General features: G+C 38.9%; 1 protein-coding gene across 1 annotated transcript in view; it reads left to right on the top strand.

The window, feature by feature from the left end:
- Positions 1-409: 409 nt before the first annotated feature.
- The window catches only part of RELN (reelin), a 536272-nt gene continuing 526026 nt past the window's right edge, over positions 410-10655 (top strand). The window contains exon 1 of the mRNA XM_061165186.1: positions 410-712. Within this exon, the coding sequence (XP_061021169.1) occupies positions 487-712 (226 nt within the window). The 5' untranslated portion in view covers positions 410-486. The remainder of the gene's footprint in view (positions 713-10655) is intronic.

Here is a 10655-nt window from a genome sequence, read left to right as displayed (position 1 = left end):
GAACGCGAACTGGGCTTCTGCGCCCGGACTCCCGAGAGGCGTGCGCCCAGCGCAGCGCGAGGTGCGGCGAGCTCGCCCGAGTGGGCGGGGGCCAGGCGGGCGCGCGCCGTGCGCCGCGCGGGGGCGGGGGAGCGGCCGGGACACGTGTGGCAGCGGCGGGGGGGATTCGGCGCCCGGGGCTTTAAGAAGGTGTGGAGGGGGGCGGGAGCTTTCCCAGGCCTGGCCGAGGGGCGTCGCGCAGAGGCGGCGGCGGCGCACCGAGGCAGCGACCGTCCCGCTCCCGGCGCCCGCAGCCCGGCCCCGCGCTCCCGCGGGCCAAAGAAACTTTGGGAGCAGCGGTCTCCCGCGGAACTTCCCGGCGGGGCTCGGCGCCCGCGCCCGCTCGACCGCGTCCGCCGCCTTCTCGCATTCTCTCCCAGCGGCTACTCGGTCCCGGCGCCTCCAAAACTGAATGAGAGACCGGCGCTCGGGGCGCGCGGCGGCGGCATGGAGCGCAGTTCCTGGGCCCCGTGGACTTTCCTCCTGGCGCTGTTGCTGGGGGCAACGCTGAGGGCGCGCGCGGCGGTGGGCTATTACCCCCGCTTTTCGCCGTTCTTTTTCCTGTGCACTCACCACGGGGAGCTGGAAGGAGATGGGGAGCAGGGCGAGGTGCTCATTTCCCTGCACATTGCGGGCCACCCCACCTACTACGTTCCGGGACAAGAATACCATGGTAGGTACCTCAGCATCTCCGCTCTCACCGGCCAGCGCAGCTTTGTACCGCTTTCCTTCTTCCCAGGGTCCATTTAAACCTGAACCGTGACAACCCTCACCTCAGCTTTGCGCTCGGAGGAGGGAGAGAAAACAAACTTAGTGGGGGAGAGAGTTGCGAGTTCGAATTTATTCACCGGTCGCCCCCCACCCCGACTCCACACTCTCCCCTCACGCGTCTCCCCGAGAGGAGCTGGTTCTGGGCAGGGAAAGGCCAGAAAATCCGGTCCTCCTCACTCGTGGTTCTGACAGCTGACACTTGAATGAATTCGCGCCTCTTGTTTCCTTAACCCGAGTCCTTGGATTCCAGACCTTTGTCCCTGCTCTCTTTCCCCCTGCAGGGCAGCCGAGTGGCGCTAGGCTTTGCGGACCCGCTGATGACAGATTGACGCGCCTGGGTCCGCAGCCGCCCCGCCAGTCGCCCGCCCGCCGCAAACTTCCCGCAGCTCCTCAGCCAGGGGTCCTTCTCGGTTCCTTCAGAGTAAACGGCCCTCCTGACAGGGAGCGGCTGCTTCCAGCGCTCTATTCTAAAGTGGCGTTGAAAATGTCAGGAAATGGTGTGTTTTTTTCTGAGTCTCCTCTTACTTTAACGTGCCTTTTCTTTCTAGAATGATCTCTGTGATGTTTATTAATGATTATGTCTTTTTAATCTGCACAGCTTTAATTTCCAGGTAGGGACTGGAAATTCCTTATAATTTAAAGGTACCTTTTGAAAAAGGATCATTATGGAGCCCTTCATCAAAATTAAACATGATCGAAGAGGTACAATTTAGCTGCAAGCAATAGAATGTTGTGTAGTGCGTGCATTTTTGTTGTTTTAAGCTAGTAAATGGAGTATGTGGGAAAATAAGATATTGTCTATTTTCTATTATTTCCGCTGGAACTTCTGGATAATTTCACTTCCATGGCGCTTTTAAGCGGCACCAGGCACTATTTAATTAGAATCTCAAGGCAAAAATACTGATACCCAACCAAATAGAAACTGTTGGCTAGTGATTTCATGTTACAGTGTCCGTCTCTTGTGGGCTAATAGTTATTGGCATAGGAGGAGATAATCCACGGAGCAGCTGGCATTTCAGATAAACACGGATATAAAAATGATAAGAAACCTTAAGTTTTCTATTTTAAAAAACCCTTCATATCCGCTTTAAAATATTTAGTCTAAATGCTTACTAGAGATTTAAACTAGTGCTTTTACAGCTTTCTTGTGGCATGGTGGCAGCCTAGTCTGTAAAGCAGAAGTCTGATTTGGTGGAATTTCAGACTTTGGAATTTTAATTTTCTGTAACTAGTCCCCTCTTTTAAAGCACTTATTGTGCTTACTCTTTTCTCAAGAGCAGTCTGATGTTTTCCTGAGTTCATGAGAATTTTTTAAGGAAAAGGACCAGCCAATATGATGGCAGTTCAGACCTCACCCAAAGACCAATGGATTGAACCTGTCACTTGGTGTGAGCCTTAGTGAAGGTGTTTGCCTGGTATTAACTCCAAGTGAGAGTGGTAGGTAAGAGAGTCAAGGCTGGGCTAAAATATGTGGTTGTCAGGTTGTGACTGAAGACCTGTGATAATACAAAGCCTCATTTCTGCCCCCTCTGTTTCCATATCTTTTGTAAGGTGCCAGCATAGAAAACTTAAAAATACCAAAATATGACATAGTCTTTGCTTTTGCTATGAAACTAGCAAATGTAAGTCAGCCTAAGACTGACCATAAACACATTCTAAGTCTGAAAAGAAATGGATGATAGAGAGTAAGATTGCAGTGTAACACTTCAAGTTGCATATTGTGTGGGAAAGTCTTTATTTCTACCTCTTCCATCACTAGAAAAGATAGAGAAATTTTATTGTGTAAGTTTAAGATGATCAAATCATTCTAAACTTTGTGAATGGTTTTTGTAGGATTTTAAATTCCTATTACCTGTTTTGTCAAATATTTAGATTTTGAAACTGGCTATAGCTATAGGCCTTCAGTAAGTTTTTCCTTGTAACATTTTCTACAGGTAGAAGAAGTGTTTAAAAATGAAATGATGCTTATACATGTCTCCTTTTCTTATAGACTTTGGGAAATTAATGTTTAAAATTAATTATGTAACATCTATTTAAGAATTGAACTGATGGTAAGAAATTTTAACCTAATATACTGTTGTGGTTAGCTTAGGAGGTTACTTGGCCATCTTTCTTTAAACTAAGAAATACAAAATATTAGCTTGAAACTTTATTTCTAATTTTTTAAATCTTTAAAATGTAACAGTTATGTCAGGAAAACTCTTATCTTATCCATGGTTTACACTGAACTCAGCATTTCAGGGAATGGTTTTGGGGTGCAGCTGATGACTGTTACTTTTTTACCTAGAAGAAGGCATTGAGACTGTGACAGAATATGGGATGGAGAAGCAAATATCAGCGTTCAATATTATGGGTCTCTGTATGTGTCATATTTGTTTAAAGATTTTTGTTGAAAATCTTTTGAAAAAAAAAACACAGCAAAAATACAATACAAAGAATTTGAAATTTGTGTATCTAACAGAATTGTCAAATATTCCCATTGTTAAGTAGTGTATTCATCTGTTTACAGTTTTGGAAGCTCTACTAATTCTCATCATTTGATCACTTGGTACCTCTGTTGTCAGCTTCTTGTATCTTTTAAATCTGTTGTCTATGACTTTCTTGAGGGGGCATCGTTAGTCACAATGAGCCATGGTGTCTTTGCATAATGAGTTTAGAAACTCAGCAGTAAGAGGTTATGGTTGTATATATTTAGCAGTATATGTCTGTGTATGTATATCATATTGAATTAGAAAAGTCTCAGGGTCGGAGCAATTTTTCCTAGAATTTCCTTTTTTTGCACAAATCTCCAATATGGTCAATTTCCACAGTATGGTTTCCAGGCCCATACCTTAATTTCTTTTTTTTGGTAGAAAATTGCAAATGATGGGAAAATAGGAAATGGAAACCTAGATGGTCCAGTCAGATAACCATTCTCTTCCCCAGCCACACCTGGCAGTTCACTGCTCCTTCTCCTAAGGACCAGGTCAGGATTGTGAAACAAGCAAAGATTGAGTTGATGTCTGCACCTTTTCTTTCCCCCGATAATCCCTCTTCTTCACCCCGACTCCTTAGGCTTTTGCTTAAACCTCCTCCTCCAACCAATTTGTAGTGAATGTGACTTGTCAATGTTTTATTCTCCCACAGTCTTAATTACAACTGTGGAAAGATGTTTTTCCCTTTTTGTTTAAAAGAATTTGGGCATTATTGAGCAGACAGATAGTATATTTTGAACTAGAAAGACTTGGATAAACCTGACATCCTGTAATAAGAAAATGCCTGCTCACAGGATGGGCTTTATGCAGTCATCAGAAAGGAAAGGTCAGATATAAGAGAGAGAAAAAAAAAAACATTATCTGTGAAAGTCTAAGTAAATGAGTCTGTGAAAAGTGCCTGAGCTTCCATGAGACAATTTATCTGAATTTCTAAAAAGACTAGAATACCCATAATTACAGTGGCATAAGGTGGGGGAAATGTTCCAATACAGTGAAAAATATGCTCTAAAATATTGATAGAGGAAAAAAATCTGTTTTAAGCAGAACTGAATAGGTAATAAAGCATGATGCTTTGTAAAGGGGATTTGATTGTATTTTGTAAAATCGGTATAACTACTAGTAGTTCTTCCGTCCTACATTTTCATTTTGTTGTTTATTTAATCATATTGTGGAGTGTGTGGGAAAACCAATTTCAACTGCTAAAACAGAATGTTTATGTAAAAAAGGTAAAATCAGGATAAAATATTTAGGGTATTTTGTTGTAACCATTATTGGTATTATATTAAATGTGTTCTGGAATCAACTGGTTGCCATTTAAAAATCACCATCCAAAGGCAGTGCAATATAATGACTTTTCAAGTACTAGAATGATATGTATGTCAGATACAATTTTTGGTAATATACTCCATATTAAATTTCTTTCAAGGGAATTATTTTTTAAAAATTTTTAATTAAATAACAATGATTTGAATTAATATTGCAATTATTAGAACTAATTATTTGAATCAATAATTATTTGAATTAATAGCAATCTGCTATTGCTAAGGTAACTGGGTTATTGATTGGGTGAGTAGATATTTGTTCTTTATATGTCTCTGACTCCGGAATCAGCATATTTAAACTCAGAATCATTTGTCAAATGCAATTTATAAGTGAACTGCATCTGTGTCCTGCTTGTATATAACTATGAAAACTGAACATTTTAAAGCATTTTCCTCTACTTGTCTTATATTTCATCTCGTGCTCTACAACTTATTTCAAATATATTTTACTGATGTGGTTTAGATTGTTTCTTAAATCATATAAATGTTGATTTAATGTATATTCCCTGTGTGAGTTTCAAAAAATTAGGTCTTTAGAATCATAATTGAGAACATCTAATTTAGGCAGATGTTCTTAGCACTACATTACTAGAAATTATTTAATTAGAATATTTTCCTCTAATTTTTATGAATCTTTATTTTAAACTATTATTTTTGTTTTCATCAAAAATGGTAAAGAATAAAATTTGTATCATTGGAATTGTATATTTTTTACAGGACCATCTTATTCCAATAAATTTGTCTTTTCACCTTTAAAAAATGATAGGTGTTTTCACATTTTTTTCCATAAATTAGTTTCATTCAACATTATCTTTGATTTATTTTTCCCCTGTCTGGAATTGGTCAACTCTATAGATGATCTGGAAATCTTACATTATTAGTTATTTAGGATATGTTGCATATTAAGCCGTACTTGTTCTTCCAATGACTTCAGATGACACCTTGACAGTTATTTATTGTGTCTTTAATGTTCACAGATAGTCGCTAATGCATGTATATTTGAAATATATTTCAGGTAGCCTTTACACTGGAAAAGCATAAATGAGTACTGATACTTTTACTGGTACTTTTTAAACACTGGCATTAAAAAAATCTTGTATATATTTTCACACAAAATTATAAAGCTCTTTCTTCTTTTAAAAAATTCTTTATGTCATATAAAAATAGAAAAAAATGGATAACCCTCCCTACATTCAGTGCTTTTGGTTAGAATGTGTAGATTCAATGTGCAAAGAACTGCTTTGGACTATAATTGGGTGATAACATAACATACATATGATAAAGAAAATTCATTTATCTGAATGTTTTGGCTTCACGGATAACTTGGGTGATTAATCCACCCCTCTCCTACCCCACTGATTTTAAAGTTATTTATAAAGTAATAAAGCTGTATCAATCTTATTAAACTTAAAGAAGTATTAAAAACACATTTTCAGAAATTGGAACTGAATTTTCAGATACAAAGATTTCTTAATGACTGTTCAAACACAATAATGGTATATTTAAAAAAAATTATTCTTGGCTCTCAGGAAATTCCACGTGAGGTGATCTCACTTTGGTGTCTGTTGTGTAGCTTAAGAGAGTAGTTTTTGCCGTGGTTACCTGCCATGCCCATCTCATTGAAGGCAGAGCTTCTGAAGGGTTGAATGCTGTGCCTGTGGGTTAACCAATTATTTCTAACATGTGCTTCTCTAAAACTACACATACTTTTCCTTTTTATTTGATGTCCTGTAGGAGCTAAGTGTAGTAACTGGATTTGGGGGTGTGTAGAAGGATCACTACAAATGTACAGATGTTGATTTGTGGCTTAAGACAGCTCTAATTATTCAAAAAATATAATTTGATAGCTTTTGAATGCCACAAAAAGATAGTTACAGGAATTATGAGGTTCCCAAGTAAACATTGAAAACCCGGGTTATCTTTTAGTGCTAATTTAGCTTTACTTAGAAACATAAAACTTTGGGAAACAAATTAAATTTTATTGATTAAAGGACTCTTTGAAACTATATGAGAACTCATGAGTGTTTCAAATATCCCTGGTTATTGATGTATGCTGGTGCCCCCATACCAAGGGACATGAAGAAGGAGTGATGGTGGTTTACCAATAAGTGCTATGCTCACCTCAGAATCCTCATTCTCTGCCTTTCCTGCTCTGCTCCTGTCTCCTTCCACCTGTATCTCACCTGTTTTCTCCCATGTCCCCTGTCTTCCTCCTCCTGTTTTTTTTTTTCATTTTCTTTCTTCTTTTGCTCTTTCCCTTCACAGCACAGGGCCTTGTCTTCCCTCTCCTCTTCCTTCTTCTTTCCTGCTTCAAAACTTGATTTCTTTGCTCCTTTAATTCTTTCTCTTTCTTCCTTTCAGATTTACTGTCACTATCTCAACCTCTTTTCTCTCCTCTATAACATGAAAAATATTAGTATACATACAGTGTGTAATTACCATGTATTTTATTCATTGGATATTTATAATAATAAAAGTGGATGAGTTGGCTCTTGTATTTCTCTCAAAAAAATAGCTTCATCTTTCTGTGACATGCACTTGCCCTTTTTAAAAATCATAGGATAGTTATTCCTAATAGGAAAGTAGGTTCTTCCTCCTACACTGTAAAATCTCTCAGAAGAATTTTCAAACCAGTAGCTGTTTAATTCTGAGTCAGCTACTTTCCCCACTGTCAGCTATGAAGTCAAACTGCAGAATCAGAAGTCTGTGCATGGAAGCATGTGTATATAAATATATATGTACACACACCATGAGGAAGAGGTACAGTTTAGGAAAACACACACTGAATTAGCTTAACTCTAAAAGGCAGGTTGATTTGATGTCTTGAATGCTTGAGTTCATAAAGACTTTTCTAATAAATGGATGGACTGTTTCTATCATCACCTCAGTCACCTCAAGTGATATCCTTTACTTTCTAGTCTCTTTGCTAAGACTCCTAACACTTGCATAGCTATGAAATAGTGATGCCACTTTTCGGGGTACCTGGCACTTAACAGGTTATAAATAGGGTAGAGACCTTGGCATGAACACTAGATTGGGAGTCAAGAAGGGCGGTGTGTTGCTCTGGGGTAAGTTCCACAGTCTTTCTTCATTAAAACCTATTTTAGGGACTTTCGTACTGGTCAAGTGACTCAAGACTCCACACTCCCAATGCAGGGAACCCTTGGTTGGATCCATAGTCAGAAACTAGATCCTACCTGCTACAACTGTATTCTTGCCTGAAAAATTCCATGGACAGAGGAGCCTGGTGGGGTACAATCCATGGGGTCATAAAAAGCCAGACACTACTGAGCAAGATAATGGTGGTGGACAAGGAGTTCAGCAGGAACTGAAGGAAATAACTTGAGGTGACTGAGGTGATGATAGAGACCATCCCTTTACTATAAAATGCTCTATGCAGTCAAAGTTTATACCTTGAACAGCTGTATCAGCCCTGGAATACCTCTAATGGACTTCTTGTATCATAAGAGAAATCAGTCAAGTTTTTGTTACTTGCACCTGTGTAATTCTAATTATTTCTTCTAAAATTATTTCTTCTAAATAAATGATCTATTTTGCATTCTCTTTTAGATTTGTCCCAATTCTTGTATTGAGCTCTGAAGTGCTCTGGTTCTCCCATAGCATTGCTTTTGGTCATGTTGATGGAACCACGATATTTAGTAAGATACTTTTGATGGTACATTTTCAGTTTCCTTCAAGATGTACTATTAATACTTCTGCAGGTGGCAAAAGAGTGCATTGTATGCTAACTTTTTACTGATGTTTTGAGAAGGTAACCCTTGCTTGACCTTCAATTTCTAGAGTTTCTTGTAACTGATAATTTATGCTAGTGAGTTTGTTTTAAACTTTATTTCCTGTCAGTCCTTTCTCTCTAAAATGCAGTATCACCGTATGTAAATCCTGTTGACACTTAAAATACTTAGATGTGTGACATGGTTGTGAACATGAGCTCTGCCCCAACCTTAACCTTGTTTGTTATGTCTGGCTCAGCCTCTAGGACCAAATCCAATATTGTCATTTCTCTCTTGCTTGCTGCATATTGACAGAGGAAACAGGCATCTCAGCCTTACCTTTAGGAACATGTAATCTTTTTGTTTAGGCCACCTTTGTTATGAATGTTGAAATATCCTATGATCATAGTTCCAGATCTTTTCTTACTTCCTTTTTTCATGTAAACACTTCCTGTAACCTCATCCTGCAAAAAATATTACATGTCCAGCGTTTGTGATAGAGGAATATAAGGAAATTAGTTGGTTGTAGGCCTTTTGTTTTTTTTTTTTTTTGAAAGATGGATTCATATTCCCATTCCAGGCACTGATACTATCAAAAAATTTTGAGAAAGGTAATTCAGGGACTTAGGAATAAGTTAATAACAGCAACATTAACAATAGCAAGCCCTAAAGAAGCCCTTAGTATGTGTCAGGTACTGATCTATATGCTTTATGTATGTTAATTCATGTAATTTTTGCAGGAACCTCATGAGGTGGGTATTGCTATCCTTTTCTGGATGTAAAAACTCAGTCACAGAAAAATAAGTGTTTTGCCCAAGATCATAAAACTGTTATGCAAGAGTGCTCAGTCCGTCTTGCTTCAGAACCCATATTTTTATCTAATATGCATTTACTTTTAGAAATGAGAATTATTTCAAGAAAGGGATAATAACAAAACATAACAAAAGACATTTTAACAGAGGGAAAATCAGGAAAAGTGAAAGCTAATTTTGTTATTTAAAATAAAGACTGCAAGATGAAACCAGAAAGATTATATCCATGCCAATCAAGACCAGGATTTTATAGTCCTAAATATTCCTTGACTGGAATCACCTTCCAGATAAAGCACAAAGCAAAGATATCATTTAATATACTGTTGACTTAAAAGAGTTAACATGCTTTTAAACTATCATCATGAATAGAAATATGAGAAAGTGATTTGCAAATTTTGCTGAAATTTATTAACATTTTGATGAATGTAATTTTAGTGAAGATTTTCAAGTAAATGGGGAATTTCTTCTCTGACTCACTGTTAGAACTTAAGTAGGACATGAATACAAGAGGAGAACTGTAAATTTAGATGTAAAGACATTTTGAAAGATTTTCATTGACGTTCATCTATTTGTAACATATTTCTTTCTCTAGGAAATTCCTTTAACTGTTACCAGTCTGTGGGTAGAGCCTGTGAAGTTGAGTGGTGGGCTTCACAGTGAAAGTCCTGGTGACAGTCCAGAGCGCTGTGCAGTGTCTGACCTTCCTTCTCAGAGGTGTGCTCTCGCAGTGACAGAGACACCAGTGGAATAAGGAGGTGCTTTGTACTTGCCTTTGTAGGGTTATTTTTCAGATGTGAATCAGATTTTTAAACATCACTTTCTATTGAGCTTATTGGAATGAGGAGGAAAAGGGCTAAGCATCATCTTCTGCCCTTGTCCCCAAATTAATTCACCTCCTACCAAGGAGGGCAGAGGTCAACTGGAGGTTTGGTGGCAACCAGGTGAGGTGACACATGAATTATGGTAGTAATACCAGTGTTTCCTGATTTGTCACCATTATAATTTATCCTAAAGTTTGTCATCAGATCTGAATGGAGAGCCACTGACCCCTGGTGGAAGCTAAATCAGAGGGTGGAGGACAGATTCAGGCTGGGAGCTTCCTGTGTCAAACCCACAGAGGGCCTGAGGGAGGAAGGCTTATGCTTTCACTGGGGGAGAAAAATTTGCTGCATTGGACATTAACAAAAGGACAGTAGCCTTATAAAGCTATTATGAAAAAGTGTAGAGAAGGTCCACATAGAGATCATTTCTTTCCTCAGGCAGGACAGAGCAGATCATCTCTCTGTTTAGCATTCACCGGTGAGCTGTGCTGAGTTGTAGCTCTAATGGCAGATCCGTGAGCCTCCAGGGTGGTGTAGGAAGCCCAGAGGCTAGTTACTGGGTGACCTGACCTGATACAGGTATTAAACTGTGAATATTTCTCTCAAAGAGGCAGACACTTCAATTCCAAATGAATCGTGAAGCATTTTAAACGTACAGAAAACTACAATAAATTAAAATTCAAGA

The sequence above is a fragment of the Dama dama genome, chromosome 18 (genome assembly GCF_033118175.1).
Source record: "Dama dama isolate Ldn47 chromosome 18, ASM3311817v1, whole genome shotgun sequence".
NCBI classification, from domain to species: Eukaryota; Metazoa; Chordata; class Mammalia; order Artiodactyla; family Cervidae; genus Dama; species Dama dama.
This window is presented reverse-complemented; position numbering and strand designations above follow the sequence as displayed.